At 42.8% G+C, this 19,404-nt stretch overlaps 2 protein-coding genes across 2 annotated transcripts in view; one reads left to right on the top strand and one right to left on the bottom strand.

Moving 5' to 3' along the window:
* The window catches only part of DDAH1 (dimethylarginine dimethylaminohydrolase 1), a 57,974-nt gene extending 57,083 nt beyond the window's left edge, over positions 1–891 (bottom strand). Inside the window, exon 1 of the mRNA XM_086901540.1 lies at positions 395–891. Coding sequence (XP_086757666.1) covers positions 395–844 — 450 coding nt within the window. The 5' untranslated portion in view covers positions 845–891. The remainder of the gene's footprint in view (positions 1–394) is intronic.
* LOC111932839 (uncharacterized) lies at positions 843–16,911 on the top strand. Its single transcript, XM_086842032.1, has 4 exons — positions 843–1,049; positions 1,458–1,623; positions 6,445–6,527; positions 16,660–16,911. Exons 1-4 carry the CDS (start codon positions 843–845, stop codon positions 16,684–16,686), a joined length of 483 nt encoding a protein of 160 aa, XP_086698158.1. The 3' UTR covers positions 16,687–16,911.
* Positions 16,912–19,404: the final 2,493 nt, after the last annotated feature.

Below are 19,404 nucleotides of genomic sequence, written 5' to 3'. Positions count from 1 at the left end.
GGGATCCATCCCGCCGGACGGGCTGGGCAAGTTGAGATGGAGCGAAAGCCCGCACGCCTCAGAATGGATGAGTCATAGTTTACGCTGTCCATCCACTTGTCTCCAGGAGCAGAGCATCGCTCTCCAGTAAGCCCAGCACAGCGGGGCTCCGCCGCGCAGCGGGCTCGGCTGCCGCCGGCGGGATGCCGGGCTGGAGCCGCTGCGCGGGGCCGCTCCGCCGAGGGGCTGCGGCTCCGAGCGCGGTCCCCGCCGCCCCGCTCTGCCGCTCCCGCCGGGGGCTGGGGCGGGCCCGGGGACACGCCCGACGGCGCGGCCGCCCCGAGCTCACCTGGCTCGGGCCATGGCACGGTTCCCCGGCCGGCCCCGCACCGCTCCGCACCTCACCGCACCTCACCTCCTTCCGGCGGCTGGGCGCGCCCGGGCGGGTGAGCAGCGCCGTCTCCTCGCAGACCACGGCCACATCCTCCACGAAGACACAGTCGGGAAGGCTCTCGTCGGCCGGCAGCTCCAGCACCTGCAGCCCCAGCTTGCCCCGCAGCACACCCACATACAGCTGATGCTCCCTCTCCGCGCGGGCGAAGTCCACCTCGGGGCCCGCCGAGCTGCGCAGAGCTTGCCGGCACAGCGATTCGGGCAGCGCCCGCACCACGACGTGCGTGCAGCGCCCGAAGGCGGCGAGGCCGCCGCCCAGCCCGGCCATGCTGCGCGGCGGGGACGGCGGAGGGGGATGAGAGGGATGAGGGGGATGCGAGGGACGCGCGGCCGCCGCCGGCGCTGGCAGCGGAGAAAGCGCCGCCCGCGGCCCGGCCGCGCCCCATTGGCTCCCCACCAGGCACATTTCCATGGGGCCGCCGCCGCCGCGCTCCCATTGGCTGGCGGCGGCCGCCGCGCCGCGCCATTGGCCGCTCCCCGCGCGGCGCCGCTTACCTGTGCGGGCGGGCCTGGGCGGCCCCGCGTGTGGCCTGAGGGGCGGCGGGGCGGCACAGCCCACTGCCAGTAGTTCCGTGCAACGCCGCAGCTGCGCTGACAGTGTTCTAATCCCCGTCCAGGTACAGTCTTACATCCATCTCAGATGGGGTGGGCAGAGGGAAGGTTGATGACCCTCCTTCTCGAGGGTGCCTTGGCTTGGCCACCTGCGAGCCCTTTGCCGCTGCCTTCTCCTTCCCTGAAGGAAGGAAGGAAGCTGAAGACCAGGCGTGTCCCATGACAGTTCAAAATACAAATCCTAGGGAAATAAGCCCAGCCGACTCTCTTGTCATGGCTTTTTACAGGGTACTCTCCGGCAGAGCGGTGCTCCGCCGCCATCTCCCAACCCTTTATACTATTAAGGTTTCCACCTCTGTGGAATAGGATGAATACCGCTGTTCTGCTCCACCTCTGCCTCAGGGACTGTAACAGTGAGGATTTCACACATTTTTCCCTAAAACAAACGCTTCCCCTGGTTTTATTTTCCCCAGTTTTACCGTGACTGGAGGTTATCCTGGAGGAGGGCCAGCCTTTGCCGGAGCACATCTCTTCCTCCCAGGCAGCTGGCAGATGAGGCGCTGTGCCAGACCTTGCGCCAGAGGCACCATCCACAGCACCAGTCCTCAGCTGTACTGCTCCTGCTGCCGAGTCACCCAGGTATCTCCAAGCTCTGTCCTCACCAGAGCAGACAAGAAAGAAGGAATATGAATTTTCCTTCCAACTCTGCTTTTGCTGGCAAGACTTTTGCAAGTGTCCCTCTGGTCATGGAGGGGACCTCACTAGCACACAGCTCTGTGTTCCTCCGTCAGAGCTCAGACAAAACCCAGGCAGCTGTCTTGGCCATGCTCTCGCAGGTATCTGCAGATGTTCAGCGTTTGGGAGTATGGTTAATGAATAGCACGAAGGAAATACCAAAGTGTCTTTCTAAAATGGCAGCTCACTAGATTTTCATCTGCATTTTCCACACGTTCTCCAAATATTCTGTAAAGGCTGTTTTTACTTAATGTGCATAGGAGCAGTTATTTGAATAACTGTCATTCACTGAGTAATGTGCAAATACTACTTTGCTTAAACAAATAGACAGGTAATTGAGTTGCTATCATGTAGGACATTTCAAATTCTGGAAAAACTGCTATAAGTATCATACTGTATCTGGTATAACATGTAATCCTTCCACCATTGTTAAAGCCTATTTGGACTTATTTGGGATATAGCCACTGGGACAGTTTGGTTTTCTTTTAGTTAGCATTACTTTTAGCCAGAAGAAAAAGGACTAAAGCAGTATAATTACTACTATCCAGTAATTATAAAACTTGCCAGGGTTCCTATCAGAAAAGATACTGAAAATAGTTTTCCTTCAGCCAATGGATTGGAAAGTCATAGTCAATAGAGATGTTTTTGATATCTGAAATCACTTTATAAATTTGTAAGTGATGATAATTTTTAGATCTCACTGAAATGACAGGGTATGAGGTGATGCTACACTGTGATCTCATACACACGTGACATGCTCTCTAGGACAGTAAGGCTTGCCCTAGAGGCACAGTCACCAGCTCTGCTCAGGTGACCACAGCTAATCCGTGGGAGCTGATCAGGTATCACTTCTGACAACTTCTCAATACCTTTAGGGGAGAGAATGCTGGAGAATCTGTTTGTGAGACACACTGCTATGAGACAGTGTGTGCTAGGCACACAATTGTGTGTTGGAGCTGTTTAAACAAGGTTTCAGAACTAATGACTACAGTAAAAAAGTCATCTGTCTTACCATAAATGTATACAACTGTGCAGTTTAAAATACAAATTAAGGTCTGATTGTGATTGTTGTTCTATCATTTATGGTGAATAGAAAGACATCATTAACAATCTAGGAACAGATGCACCAGAGCAACATTGTGCATATTTATAATAAAATTATCAAAATACCAGTTTACTCACAAATTAACATTACAAAATAGAATAGTCTTATGGGAGTGTTGTTAAAATTCATCACATGCAGTAATGCAAAATAGGTCAGCTACAGGCACCAACATAGTATGTAAGTATTGTCTACCTTGTTGAATATCCAGTATTTTCCTGTAACTATGTCCTGCTGGAGAGACTAGTATAAAAGAGCAAAGCTGCCCCCCAGCAAATAAAAAAATCTATGTCACACTATGGAAGTCATGCAGAACAATGAAAACTATGCTCCTAATAGAATATGGACTGCAGACCGCTTAAGCAGTATCACAGAAAGCTGTATTTGGAAAGGAGAAAATGCTTCATACAGAGGAGGATGCAAATCCAGGTGTTTTGTGGCTGCACTGCACAGAGTCATCTGCTGGCAGTGACAGGAAGAAGAAAATTGCTTTGCAAAATGTTTTTGAGGGTACATCTGTGAACAGTGCATTCACTTTTGGAGAAAGGAATAGATACTGAAACAGGAGACATGGTTTAAAAGTTATGACAGAAAAGTATTCATATCCAGAGTGAGATTTTATCCCTTTGCCAAAAAAAAAAAGAAAAGGTAGAGAATCAATAAAATTTTTATGTTTTTTCACAGCCACAACTTGAGAACAGTCTGCAGCTATGTAAAAAATTACCACAAAGATGAAGGGAGTAATTTCCACACGGCAGAAGGCAAGCAACGGGCTTAAATTGTATAAAGGAAAAGTACAGAAAACTTTCTAACAATAAAGAGCAGAGAAAAAGATTGCCTGGTAAAAATGTGCAGCCTCTATACCTGTTTTTTTAAGAAGAAACATCTGCCAGGAGCAGAAAGCCAGAGACAGGGAAGAAGGATGGATAAGGAGAGGTCCCTTTCAGTCCTGTGATTGAGTAATTATTTTTATACTGGATACTATTGTTTTAGTGAAAACAGCTATGTAATAATGAGTCTAACGTGCCCAGTAGTAAATACATAACCTTTACATGGGTCACTGAAGGTCAGAGATGGCCACTGCTATTGAACAGTTTGTATGACAAAGGAGAATTTGGATCACTGCTGAATACAAAGGCATACCACACAGGCAATTGCTCAGGCATGATAGGCAGCTGCAAAGTTGGAAAACATTTCCCATTGCTTGGAAATGCTGGAACATCACCACTAACATCCCTGAAACTTTAATGGACATCTCTCACACTGTTAATGAAATGCTACTTGAAATTCCAGAGAGTGAAAAGCCAGGACAAGGCAGATACCGAACCATTCAGTCATCAGCACACCCCACTGTAACAAAGGGAATCTGGACCAGAAAGATGGAGAGACACTGAATTTCACTTTTGAAAAAGAATACAAGTTTAAGTGATTTCTTCAGCTTGATAGAAAGCTGTGCAACTACTGCACAGTCAAATGCCATTATTAACACCGATCTGCTGGAAAAGCTCCCATTATGATCAATGGATCATTCTCTTAGAAAAGGTACATGACCAGGTCTCACTCACAGCCATGGAAGACAAAAATGTTGCTTTAATCATGCCTTAGATACATAAACATCGACTCAAAGGGGTTTTCACTCAGGTGGTTGTTAGAAGTTTGCTCTTTCTGCTCTTCTCATGGTGACTCAGTGAGTCAGTATTTCTACTGTATAATTGTCTGAGCTCCTCATTTAGAGAAGCTGAAGACATTGGGCAGGCAGTAAGTCACTTCACCCCACTGCATGGACAAGCTCCCAAGTGCTTTTACATTTTTCAAATGCTGAACAGATTTGTTTGCCATCTATTCTTTATATAACAGACCACTTCTGGAAGAAGAGACCAGAAGAAGACACTATTTATGCCATCCACAACTTCTTCTGGACAGCATAAATCAACAGTGCATCTGCTAGCCTGTAGAGAAATCCTTTTGGGGAGCAGTATTTTCCTTTGCCTGAGTTGAACCCGTGCTATCTCAGAATCTTACTGGGGTCAGATAAATTCTATATATAGCTGGTTCAGGGGAAACACAATATTTGTTTTGTCTGCTGTGGGATAATGATCTGGGTGTTTCCTCAGCTGGCATTTTGCATCCTGCAGAGAAGGAGGAATTCCCATGAACTGACAGCTACACAGTTGTTGGGAGACAAAGTGTCAGAGGGTGATTCTTTGCAAGTCAGCTTTGGCAGCATTGCTGTGACACACGGCACCAAGCAGCCTGGACAACATGCAGAGGCACAGGGCATTCCTCACATTTGTAGTCCTTCCCACGTGTTTTGTTACAGTAGATTGCAGTTATTGTGAACAACCAGAATCAACTTCTGGATTACTTGATGGACCAAACGGATCACTGAGGCAAGAGCTGCAGAATTCTGACTGTTTACCTTCTGTGCTCCTATCTCCTCACCTTCACCACACCTTATTACCACTTTTACCCTTCTTCCTATGCAGGAGAAAAGTCACTCCTTGAATTTAAAAAAAAAAGCATGGGTTAGGTACCACAGGTAAGACTATGATGAAAAAATGAGATTACTAGTCTGTGGAAATTTGTACTGAATTACACAAGTTAACATATCTCTTACAGAAAATTATAGAAATGCACAATTTGTGTCCCTGATGGACAGACTTCCCAGAAATATGCCAGAAATGCTACTCCAGCTAAAAGAAGGAGAAGACAGAGCTAGGATAAGTGTCTTACAAATGGTTCTTGTTGTTACTGCAACACAACAATAACAGTATTTCTGCTATCAACAGCATTTTTAATAAAGTATGCTATTTTATAAGCTTGGCAAAAAGGCATCAGCTCTAGCAGTAGAAGGGGAAATTGCTCATGCCATTCGTACTTTTGCAGCCGCTGTTCAATGGGTCTCATGAATCCAAACCCAGCTGCTGTGAAGTGCTGTAGGTGCCCACTTTGGGGTTTCCAGAGGGAAGGGTGACTTGCTAAGTCATGGCTGCTAAACTGGGCTGCACTGATACAAGAGGAAAAATGCGTATGCTGTGTTCTTGCCGTCCCTTCATATCAACCATCAAAACTATGTCTTGATTGCCTAAAAAAGCAAACGCTTAAAAATGATGATGGATGCAAGTTAATATGTATGGAAGGATCCAAGCTCTTGGCAATGTAACTTGACATACCTTTTAATGTTTAACCTAAGACTCCATTTCCCTGTTGTAGAGCCAACTGGCCAGCTGGCAGCACCCCGCAGGTGTGGCAGGCTGTCCTTCCCTCGCATTGCCTGAAACGCCCTCGCAAGCTCAGCAGTTAGAGGCAGTGACATTTGGCTGTAGTGTTTTTTGCTTTTCATGGTTTGCATTTCTCATTCCTTCTAGGAGCCAGCTGCCTGAGAATTAATTCACAGTCTTTCTAATCAGCTAGGCATCTTTTGCCTTGATTTATAAAAGCTTTGTACATTTTTTGTGTTGACTTGGTCAATAACTTGCAAATGCAACTATGAAGCTTTATATTTACATGAAACTTGTTCAAGTGGAATTAGCTTTTATATCCACATGAAACAGAATATATATATATGTATATGTATGCACATGAGCCAACAACTTTGTGATTTTCTTTGTGTTCCTACAAAGGGCAAGGAGTTCTTTTGCTAGCATCCTCAGCGCTGAGATTACTGCTAGAGACAAACAAGCAGACTAATACATCACAAATCAAGGTAAGAAATTTAAAGATTTCCAATAAGCTCTTCTACCAAGTTTATTAATATGCTGTCCTAAGTGTCAGAGGTAAAAAGTTATAAAACAATGAAGGATACATGGATCAGCTACAGTGTTAGTGTGTCCAGGTGGCAATAACTTCTGCTATAATTTATCACAGAACAAGCTTGAAATGATCTTGTCTTCTTCGAAGGGGAATGTTTAACAGCTGTTTGCCCCACCATGGGGGCACAATGGGTAGGTGCTTCCACAGGAGGCAGATATTATACAGTGAGTGACAGCAGCTGGAAGCCTTGAAGAGGCAATGGATGATCAGTGATCAGCATATTTCATTTGAACTGCTGTTCCTTATCACTTTACCAAGAGGATTCTGGATACCTCAAACTCACCAGCTGGAATAGAATGGAGAAATGGCGCAGTTGAAGTGCAGTTCTGAATGGGGCAAAACTCCTCCCAGCAATGTCACTGGCAAGTAGTTCCACCACATGACAGAAGTCACAGACAGCACAGAGGATGCTGCCTGAAGCAGATAAATCTGCAGCAGATAAACCTGCAGGGCACTGCTTTCAGCAGATAAACCTGTACATTTGATACACTTAATATTTAATCATGAGGGGATGTTGAGCTGAAGCATCTATGAGCTTTAAGGCCTTTTTTCCAAATGTCAGTAAGAAGACCAGAGCTTATTTCTGTGTATTTGGTATTAGACTCATGTATCCTTGTAGTGCAAAAGCTTTCATACAGTTTGAATCTCTCAAGGCATAACTTCTGCCTGATTTACCTTCAATGTCTATTAAGAATTTATCTGCATTGTATTTTTAACTGTCTTTCAAGTACCCATAGGTTGCTTCAAGTTCCTTTTTTAGCCACCTCATTTCCCAACCAAAGAAGCCTAGCTCTCCAAATCTCTTTTCATGCCACATGTTTCAGACCCCTAATTATCATGGTAGTCTTCTGCAGGGCAATCTCCATTTTCTCAGTCTCTCTTTTCATGGGACAGCTGCAGACCAGAATTGGTCAGTATTCCAGATATGGCCCCACCAGTATCAAGTAGATGGTGATAACAATTTCTCTTGGTTTACTGGCCACGATCATCCTGGTGCAGCCCAAGACACTATTTGTGTATTTGCAGACTTTGAACCTGGAGGCCACAATAACCCTCAGACCTTTTTCTGCAGGGCTCCTGGTTTATTCCTATTGTGTACAGATCTACCCCATTTGCAAATGTGTCTCCTTGTTGACCTTTGTGAAGCTGCTGTTAGCCCAGTGCTCAGTTTTCACAGGGTCTATCTGAATTCTCCCACCAATCAGTACAAATCAAAATGAAGATTTCCACCTCAAGCATATTCAAACCACAAGGAGAAAAAGGTAAACTGTTTTACTGCAGTTAAAATCAACAGCAACCTTCTATGCATAATACAAACCCTCCTATCCTTTCACTTGGTTAGGAAGAATTCTAGCCAAAATCGGCTCCTTCCTCTTAATTCCATGGAAATATGCCTGTATTCAGCTCCAGGGACCTATGTCTAGTTACAGCAGTAAAATATCTCAGTCATCTTTTCTTGTGCTTGTCTTGAAACTGATGGCTACAAGCTTTTTTTCCCCTGAACCCCTGAGGACTTGGGATGACCTGTACATTACTGTTTACTGTGTGCTGCAGGTGTTCTGCACTAATTCTTGCACTTCTGTCTGATATGCTTATATTTAGATTTCTCTGTCCTTCTACATTTGATAGTGACTTAATATTTTGTAGAAATCCAACTACTTTAGTTTGAGGTAGACATACAAACTCTGCTAACCGTGTTACTGGAAAGGAATGAGTGTGGTCTTAATAAATGGCTAGAATTTGGTTCATATAGTGAATATGTCTGCCAATAACTTTGCTGACCACATAGATTCAGTTCTGTTTGAAACGTATTTATGAAATCAAATGCAGAGGACCAGTTATACCTTTTACAATCTACCTGCAAAGACAAAATCAGCACTGAAAGCAGAGACCTCTCACTGATTTCTCTGAAAGCTGTAAAAGAAAATTTCATGCATTTTGGCAGTTCTACTTCTTACTGCTATAAATACATATAGACTAGTGCCTCAAAATGCTCATATTCTTATTCCTTTCAGGATTAAGGTACCATATGGTAATAAGTACAGTGAGCAGGGATAGAAGAAATTTTATTGTGCATCTATATAAAATATAATTATTTAATGATTATGATCATAGTTTTAGAATATGGATAGACAGATCTAAAGTATAATTATCTGCTCACTTTAACAGATGCATTAACAGCAGGAATGGAACTATATACGTACTTATTCTTTTCAGTTACAAATAATATAAAATAGCTTTTTAATAGCACAGGGAAAAGCATTCTTTTATTTATTTTTCACAGGAGAAAGACACATTTTTAAAGATAATTAATGGTTTCAGGTGATTCACTTCTGAGTAGTCTTCTTTCAAGACCTGAAAGTTAAAGGCTTGGGGAAGCACCTTGTAAAAGGCAACATCTGAAGTATCCTAAGTAGGACATACCACACCATGACTCATTTCTCAAAATCTCTCCAGAAACAGTGAAGATGATAAGACAGTCTCATGTGGGAAGCATTTTGTAACCAACAGTAGAACTGCTGTGTATAAAATGAGACTATAACCCAACCCCGATGAGCAAAGGGGAGATATCAATAACCATTGTATTTTGACAGCTAAGGTACCAGATGACTTTTGCTGTGTATATTGTCACCTTCTGATTAAAAAGGGAGATATATACATACAAACAAAAGTAACATCATATCTATAACAACATATCTAAAATATTCTAACATGCAAGACATAATTCAAGATCAACCAACTGAAAATACATCATTTTCCCATTTTAAGTTTGGCAAATATTAATCTAAAACTCACCATTTTAATTTCTGTTCTCTTGTTCACATATACTTGCTTTCCACTACAGGCTACTTTAATGGGATTAATTACTAAAGTCAACAGGAAAAAAAATCACTCTTTCCAATGGGGCCTATTTGAATTTGATTCTTTTTTCCCCTACACATCAAGTTAAATCTTTCTTAAAGAAAAAAAAAAAAAGATATCAAGACATGGCTAGTCAAAAACCATATTAATCCATGTTAAACATTTCATAGATTCATAGAAAGGGACCTAGAAGGTCCTTGGCTGGAAGGGACATTAAAAATCCTCTAGTTCAAACTCCTCTGCCATGGGTAGGGACACCTGCTCAAAGCCCCATCCAACTTTAAACACTGACAAGGATGGGGCATCTACAGCTTCTCTGCATGACCTATTCCAGGGACTCACCATCCTTCAGTAAAGAATTTCTTCCAAATGTTCTCATCTTAAAGCTGTTCCTTCTTGCCCCCTATCTTACCTATGTAAAAAGTAGCTCTGTCTCTTTTTTATAAGCCCCCTTTAAGTACTGGAAGGTCACGGTGAGGTCTCCTTGGGTCTTCCTCTTCTTCTGGCAGAACAACCTCAGTTCTCTCAGGCTGTCTTCATAGGAGAGGTGCTCTCTCCTGGTATATCAGAAAAAGCTGTACACACATCTACCCTGCATGGGCACACCAATTTCCATTGCATGCACAATGTTAGACTGAGTAGCTATATAAAAATGTTGGTGCCTAATGATGCTATTTGCATATTGTAAACTGCAGCAAATGTGGGTTTTTTGATTGCTTTGCAAAAATAATTCTACCTCCTCTCTCCTCAGCATTTCCTTCCAAAGTACTGCATTTATTAATGTAGTGGCATTACTATGTAATATTACATAATAGTTTTCTCTGTGTGTCTCTCTTTCAAGATCATGACCTGCACCAGCTAAATGCCCCTGGAACAATGAAACTGTCAAGGACAGGAAAAAGAATGTGTCATTTAGCCCATGAAATTTGGAAGCCTCCCCCAAAAGTGATCATGTTCAATATGGACATCTGTGTCCTCAAAGTGAAATGCAAAACCCACTTCTTTGATCTAACCCTCTGCTCAGTAAAACATTTATAAACAAACATACATCATATAAAATCAACATTAACTTGCTCCTGTTGAGCAGGGAGAGAAGAAGGCTCTTTCTGTGCCTGTTTTATTTTTGGGATGCAAGTGGACATTACAGCAAAGAGATGCTTTATATAAGGACCTAGATAGGTGGAGATTTTCAAAACTAACAGCATATTGAGCACTGCCAGTGTGGTGAGTCAGTTTTTACCATTAATGCCTTGCAATTCTAACCACATATTCAGCTGAAATCCCACCTGAAATCTGCCGATGAAAGCAGCTTTAGCTTGATCACAGCAGTGACAGGGAATGAAGATACACATCAGGCTGATGAGCACTAAAAAGTAAATTGTTTGTCCAGATGGAAATCAATAGCTCTCTTCACACTCTTCATTCTTTGGCAAGATCAGGAGCTTTGGATGGCAATTAAAGCTTACCCAGCTGCCGAGCATCCTAATTATGCACACAAGAAATCCCACATTTTGCCTTCTACCTGAAACATCCCTTGTGCCACATTCATTGAGCTCATTACAGTCAGACCTGCTGTTGCTAGCACTAATGTATATTTCAAGATAAAACTACCAAATAAATCCTTGCTTGCACCCAGCCCCACCAGTGAGGAATCCTCCCAAAGCCCTACAGATGCTCTGTGGTTGTCACCAGCCACACAGAGGTCTCTGTGCCACACAGAGATTTTCACAAGACCCTCCTGGGCAGTGTTTTCCCTCATCCACCCCATTTTCAGTGTTTTTCACCTCCCATTGAATTTTTCATTGAATTGCTCAGGGCAGTTCCCATTCATCACTGCCCTCCTGACTACTCGTTCATTGACCATTTGTTTCTTCTGCTCACACTGAGCTTCCCCTCATCCCTCCCAGCCATCATCCTGACCACACAGGATCTGTGCTGCTGCCCACATTTGGGCTGTGTCTGAGGTGCAGTGCTGACAAACTGTGCATGGACTGTCCGTGCACCCACCAGTGGGTGATGCCTTTGGATGTTCACCTGCACGGGCAGGTAACCCCTGGGCAGGCATGGCATGAGCTGCGTACGGCACAGAGAGTCCACAAAAGGCAGTGGAAACTGATGGACTCATCTTATTCTCTTTGAAATAAAGCCAAATCTTTTCTGTATTTTGTAATTACAGTGTTCTTCCATCTTTTGCGAACTGAGGCAGGTCTGGGTTCTGAGGAAAAAGCAGATTTTACTTCCTTTATAAGGAACAATATAGCAAAAATTTCTTGTAGAATTTGATAATTACTTTAATTTTCCTGGCATGCTTTTGGAGCTGTATAAATAAAAGTTACCAATGGAGAGCTGAGTTTGAGCAGTACAAACAGTTTCCAAGAATTCCTCCTAATTATCCTTGACTAAAATATGCATTTTTTTCCAGAAATTTTCAATAAATCAGGTCTGAATATAATGGCTATTCGTGAAGCTGGGCAAAATATGATAATGAAAAGAGCCACTAAATCTTAGACCTCTTATTTTATCATGATGATTAACATTTTATTATTAATTTTATCAGGAAAACCGTTTAGTACCCATGGATTCCATACCAAAGGGTCTAAAAATCTCCAAAAAACCAAAAGTAATACAGCATTCTAGTCAGCCCAACAGCTCCAGATCATATTGCCCAAAACATTCTGTTGTATTAATCACTTTGTTTATGAACAAAATGGTTAGATTATATTAAATAAGACTAGCTGAACAGGGTTCAGCAATATTCATCAAGTAAGAACTAAGGTATGGGAAACACCAAGGGAGAAAAGAAAGAGCCAGAGGGAACCCATCAGTCCCTGTGAGCCATTCATAACCTTTTAATTTACATCTAAGGAAGAGGAAGGTTAAAAAGAATATTGTGAACATTATAAAGTATTTGCTTGTGTTATACTTCATTTTGGCCACTTTAATAGCATTTTGGTTGCTATTTATTCTCAGCCTCTGCTGGACTGCTCTGGAAGGGCAGAGAGGCCTTAAAAGCAGGTATAAATAAATTTATTCTTACAGAGAAGCACAAGGGAACCTTAGAGCTAATGAAAATGGTGTCCACTATCAGAAAAAGGAGAAATATTCAACAGCCAGTACTATTGTTAATGTAAAAAGTAGTGGAAAATTTCACTTCATCTCAATGTGTTACAGTTCACCAATAAATGCCATACTAATTCTCTTTTAATACAAATAATTCACATGCACATAAACCACTGCAAATAAGGCCTGAGGGGAATTCTCCTTGAAGGAGAAAAAGATCAGCTGTCCTACATCAGTCAGGCACCAAAGGAATGCCTTGCTATTTCATGAAGGCTCTCAGTCAGTTCTAGGTGTGGGATCATCTGTCACAACAGGCAATGTGCCATCTCTCATGCTGCTGAAGTGCTGTGTAATTTGCAGTGCTGTGAACATGGTTTGGAGTTATATTTGATAGGGCCACAGGACATAAATTACATAGTTTTTACATTTAGCTGCTACTGCAAATTCTTAACTGACATTAGCTCCTAGGGATTTTCCAGCAGGGAAGAAAAGGGGGAAAAAAAGACAAGTTCTGAACTTTTTAGGAGACTTTATTCTTAAAAATAAATTTAGGAAAAGGAATTAATAATGTCTATAAAGGAATATTTTATTATTACTATTCTTGTTTTGTTGTCAGTTCAACTGGACAACATCCCAATAGGACTAGCATGCCAAAAGACACAATTTTTAATTTTTTTTCTTTTTTTTTAAGATCTAGGGCTGGCAGTATCTGTCCAGATATATCACAGCAAGACTAGTTTTCTTCTCCTATTTGCAATGATTTGCAAGCACTGTTGTCAGGCAATATTTGGGTCTGGCAACCAGCTCCATAAAAAGCGATAGCTTATAACCTCTTACGAACATTTTGGGTGCAATATTGATCATACTTGCTGACTATTGTGACAGATGCTCTCCAGGACACAAAGCAAGAAGGGCCTTCCTGCAGAGACCTTCACAATGGGATTTGAGGAGACATACCCTAATCACAGTGCAAGAGTACATACTCTGAGATTCCCTGGGGTTTACTGTCATTAAGGAACCGGAGGCTGAAATGTCGGCACGCCAATGCCATCCTCAAACCCTGATCCCAGGGAAATGCTGAATGATTGAAGATTAGCAGCTATTTAATCCACTTTGGCCTGGAAAGAATTTAAGAAGAATGAGAAGCTTGAATCAAAACTTGAGTAAGCCTGAAGCTATCTTGACATGTTTGTGAAATAAATTCCCTCCCGACACTTTTCTATTATTTCAGTTCTTGGATCATCATTCTTTGCATGCTGGGACCAACAATGCCTTTTATTGTAGCCTGCCCAATTTTCCTCTTGCACACAAAGGGAAAGCTCCCTTGGTGAATGCCAGAGGCAAATACTGCTTTCTCAAAAAGTTACATGGGAGAAGTATGCTTTGGCTTTTGTTTGCATACTGTAAGCTTCAGCCACACTGAGAAGAGGCTGAGTCATTCATAAATATGGCCTTTCGACTTTAAAGGTCAGCTGTGCTTTTCATAATAAAAACCTGTTAACACAGAATCGTCCTGGCAAAGACAAACACCAGTTTTAAGTGAGGTATCACAAAGGGCCCACCAGGATAAACACTCCACCCATAAACTGTGGCTCTGCAGTCTACAAGCAACACCAAAACAAGAAAACATTTTCAAGTGAAGGTGGTCTCAGAAAGGTCTAGAAAAACCTATGATATTTTTCACATACCATAGAGAAGAAGTTTACAGAAATGCTTGACACAGCTAAATTTGAGAATATATAGGCTTCTGTCTACAGAAAGTGGCAAAGTGGGAAGCTTAGGAAACAAGTGGCATGCAAAGGACCAGCTTATGGATGAGAAGACTTACAGAGAAATGGCAAAGACTGCCTGCAAATAAGAGAATAACATTTGAGTCCTAGAAAAGAATCACGAGCTATTTTCCAAACATAATAAAAAACTCAAATTTTTCAGGGACTTAAGGGTATTTAAAAGCAAATTAACTTCCTTCACTCAATCCAGAATCAAGACCTGCTCAGAAATCGTTGCATTTTCTGTTGAGTAACCATAACATTTGAGCATCCAAATCCATAGTTTGGGAAAGGGCTGTGAGCACGTTAGTTGGGTGTGCATGGGATTATCTCCTGTTAAATAGCACAGATGTCTGCTCTAAATGTTGTAGCACCTTCAGAGCTGGGTTTTGTGTACATCTGTTTAGTGGAGACCAACTCCCTTACACATGCGCCTGAATGCCAGTGCTTGCTGGAAAGCTGCTATTTTAATGAAAATTAGTTCGAAATATGTAGCAAGAGTAGCATGGAGTTACTTTTATACAAGAGCCATAATATATTTTAAAATTTATGACTGGGATTGGGGTTGATGAAAGGCTGTGGGATGACAGACACCAAAGTCCTCCAAGCTCATGCAAGCAGTAGTGGGAAGCTGCAGCTTGTACTGCACTCTGGCTCCTTCCCCGCTTCCTCCTTTCCATTCCTGCCAGTAATCTCACCATCTCCTTTCCATTTGAGCTCTCCAATTTGGGTAAATTACACTTCCCCTTACCCTTTTTGTCTTCCCAAAATGTGTCTAGGCTCCAATATTTCTCTGCAACTCTACTGAGAAGTCTGGGCTGACCTGTTCATGACTGCAGCATGGCACCCCTTCTGCTGCCCTTGCTCTGGGCCATCCCACTGGTTTATAATGTTTCTTTGCAAATCACCCAACTCTGGGATCCCTCAAAGCCACAGCTTCTCATGATTCATCCAACCTTCATTAGGTTTGGGCTTCTCAGAGTAAGCCTGAGGTCAGTGGGAGCACAATACATATATATATATATATACAGAATATATATATATGAGGTCAGTGACTTCAGTATAAATGCTTTTACCATTTTCATATCTACTTCTTGCTTCTCCTTAGAAAATCCAGCCCTGGTGTCATCAGACAAATACCATCTCTGATATGCACACACCCCTGGTGCTCCTTCCAGGCTCACCCAGACTGATGTTCTCATCTCTTTTTTCTGTGCCACTTCTCCATAAGGAAATGTTTCGCTAATTCTGCACAGTTTATCATGTCTTGTCTTTTAAATCCCTCCTTAAACTCTCTCTCACCAGCCTGCTCACAATGCAAACACAGTAATTCCTGCTTATTTGCTTCAGCTTTATGTCACATTGCAATATGACTTAACTCTTTCCCTGGGTGCTTGCCTGGAGGGTGCCAAAGGAGCAAGCTGGGGGTTCCTGAACACAGGGGAAGGCTGAGAAGGAACCAAACACTTCTCCCAGCTAGCCATATCTGTTAATGCCACCATGGTCCCCTTCCCCAGGTTCTTCATCCCCTTTTCTGTCAGCTCTTGGTCAAATTATATTTGCAGTATTAGGCTCTCTGGCCAGAAAACTTGTGCTATCTCCCATAAGGGAATTTCTCTGAAAACACCTAGCAAATTTCTGAGCACTGACAATTTACCAAAGTGAAGCCTCTTTCTACTTCCAAATAATATGAAAATTAATTGATTTGGAAACATTCTTTTGTAGTGTTTGATAAATGTTTACTCGTGCTGATTAGTAGTGATGCTATTCCCATGCCCAGTTTATTTGTGTGTGATTAGAATTATGTATCATTTCAGCTGACTGCCTCTTAGACCACTTTAAAAAGCCAGTGCTGGAAGCCCTCAAGTGAGCATGAGAAGATAGAAAATGAAACAAGAAATTAGCCACATTTTAGAATAGTTGTGCTACTGGATTTCTATTGCAGATATCTAAATGCTGAAATCCCTCACACTGTATTGTTTCTCTGCTCTACATCCAAAAAGATATCAGACCCATTGTCATAGTTTCTACATTTGAACTTGTTAAGGTGTGAGCTTGTAAACTCTGCAGATTATGAAAAGGTCTATCCCTAGTGAAGTCTGTATTTCGTTTGTATTTGAAGTATTTTTTTTAAACTAAACCCAGGTTTATTTTATACAGAAGCCTTACGGATGACATTTTCTTAGGCTTCAAATTGTACTCCAATGAGTAAGATCTTATTTTAACTTGCTTATAAGGATTTATCTTGGCAAGTGACTGCAGTGTGCTATTTTATTTGTAGTGAATGTCCTGAAAATCAAGGCATCACAAGCATGTTTTCTCCTCTGGTATTAGAGCAGTAGTGAGGAGATGTGCCAGTGATGCCTGAGTGAATTTATGAGACGAGCTGTCATGAAGATGGAAAACAAGGGAAGAAGTGGCTGTGGATGGATGGGTGAGCCCGTGTGGGAAGAGTGCTTGGAGTCCACACAGGACACACCATGGGGTAGCTGGGCCCTGCATACTGAGAAACATTTATTGCCTCAGTAATGAAGAACAAGATGAGTATCCCAACCAGGCAGCAAATGGGCTGAAAATGAATAGCAACAACTGGATGAAAATAAAATTTATAAAAGTATGCTCTAAAGCTAAGCAGAGACATACTGATATGATTTAGAGCCCCAGCCTAGGCAATCATCCAGACTAGAAACTCCCGTGAAAGCATAAAACTCTCTCTGTATTTTAATACACAGAAGAAAAATTCTGAGTTAGGCAGTCACCTAAGTGTATATGCTTGTATCTTTAAGCAATATTTTACATTCACAAAGCAAGGGTGATAGCCCAAGGATATGACATTTTCCACAGAGAAGACTGAGGCTTAGGGAGAGCAGATCACCTTTCTGCCTTGAGCCTACATATACTGGTGCTGACTCAAGGAAGACTTTCCTAGGAAAAACTGAAAAGGAGGCTGAGAATAAAATAACAGGCAGAAGGAAAACTGTGGAGACAGGGTGGCTATGTTCTGGTTGCCATTAGGAGAAGCAGGTTAGGGGTGAGAATCTTCTCAAGTGTTAATAACTCAGCAAGAATGTGACCTGAAACAAAGACCTCAGCATTGCAGTAACACATTTTCTGTGTCTGGATCTAGGGAGGAAAGAAGTCAAATCCATTTCTGCAACAGAGCTGGGGATCTTTAGCTGGGACAGTTTTCCCACCCCTCCTGCCCAGTACCCAGGCAGTCACCTCAGAGCTTGCCACACACAGGTACAGAATAGAACTTGTTTTTCAAAGTCAAAAGCACACCTTTTTCCTCTCAAAATGGGAAACTTCTTGTACCAGAATCAAATAATTGAAAAGTTGCTGAAACAAGAGAGTAACAGTTAATCCTGCCCAAAGGGTAGTTCTAAATTCTCCCTGGAAAGGCTACTGCATTTGGGATTATATATAGTGGTTAACCAAATATTCAAGGGACATTAGTAATTACCATAACATCCCACCACTTACTCTGTCAAATGCACAATTTATGCAACAAACCCCTAACTTCAAAAGGAATTTGTTTACTTTAAAAATAGTTGAAAATACATTTCCAACCCACAGTTTTTTCCCCAATGCCTTCCTGTCCCCACCTCAAAAAATGCGTGAAAGGCTTCTAGGTGTTCTGTGCAAACACCTTTCCCAGAGAATTTTCCCTCAGTGCCACTCATTTCTAATGTGTGCTGTGCCAGGGCACACAGCTCCTTCCTTTCCCTGCTGCCCTGGCAGAGATGTCTGCTGGCTGCCAGTAGGAGATGGCTGCTCCTGCTGCTGGTGCATCCACTGTGGGGAAAACCAATTGGCTTTCAAGCTCAGTGGAGCAGGGAAGAGGGTCACAAAGAAAGAAGGTTGATGAACAGATTTAAAATTTTATGCTGCCATTTCTAAATATCTAAGATTTATGAAAAATATACATCTGGAAGGAGAAATACATAAGGGAGTTGTAGATGGGTGTCAGAAGCAAACAGGTCTCACCCTTCTGCAAAACCAGCACTAGCAATCCAGGCACCAGAGGTGTAGTGGGATACAGGAAAGTTAATGCTTCTCTTAGCTGCTTTACTCCAGACTGCAAACAAGCTGCAGCCCTGGCCAGACAGCCCCTGCCCATGAGGAGCAGCTCCTCTCCATAGGAAACAGCCAGCTCTTCTACCAGGAACCTGCAGCTGTCAATGGCAAACCAAGCAGCCCTTAACCTTGAGGCTACAGTGACTCAGGACCCTAAAAATAAGAGCAGCTGGTGCCAACCCCTGGCAGCTGGTGCTCTTGGATCTCATAGCCCTGATGCTGAGCTGACCCACCACTCCTGGAGCACTTTGCCAGCCAGGCAGTGGCCTGCCCAGACTTTTTTAACCCATAGCTCTGCCATTTCAGTGAGGTGTCACACTGCTAATTGAATGCTTGCTCTTTAAATCTGATGCATATTTGGTAACTTGCTTTTTACCTACCCTCTGAGAACAAGAGATGCTTTTAGGAACAAGGGATCAGGATTGGTCCCTAATAATGCTAAGTTTTTGTAGAAGCACTTTAGTTTATGATGGCATTTATTTAAGACTGTGGAATATTTATAGACAATTGGAACCAAGTAGTGGAATAAAAATACACTTTATAACTTAAGTTGATGCAGTTAACTGACAGTACTGGTAACCAAAAAATAAATAGTGCTGGGTTATATAATTTTGCTCAGTCAGTCCAGCTTGGCATGTTAGGCTGAACTTAACTGGTCCCCTGAGCTTGTGCCCACTGCCTTTACCAGGGCCTAGGACAAGGTTCCCAGTCTCTCCCTTCCCTCAGCACTGGCAGGGAGCTGTTCCTTGCAGCATGGCACACTGGCCAGAGAGAGCTCAGCTGCACAGGAGGCAGCTGCCACGCCTGGGCACAGCTTGTGTCCATCTGTCCCCCTGCCCGCTCCCCAGACACAGCATTACCTGCAGAGCTCTCCTGACCACCCTTCTCCTGCCCTGCTTTCTGCTCAGCTCTGCCCTCCATGGCTCTGCAGCTGAGCTTGCCTTGGCAGACGCTCATTACTAAAATAACTCCCTAAGGCTTAAAGAAAAGATCTTGCAAAGA

The sequence above is a fragment of the Cyanistes caeruleus genome, chromosome 9 (genome assembly GCF_971803275.1).
Source record: "Cyanistes caeruleus chromosome 9, bCyaCae1.hap1.1, whole genome shotgun sequence".
In the NCBI taxonomy this organism is placed as follows: Eukaryota; Metazoa; Chordata; class Aves; order Passeriformes; family Paridae; genus Cyanistes; species Cyanistes caeruleus.
Note: the sequence above shows the minus strand (reverse complement) of the source record. Positions and strands in the feature narration are given on the sequence as shown.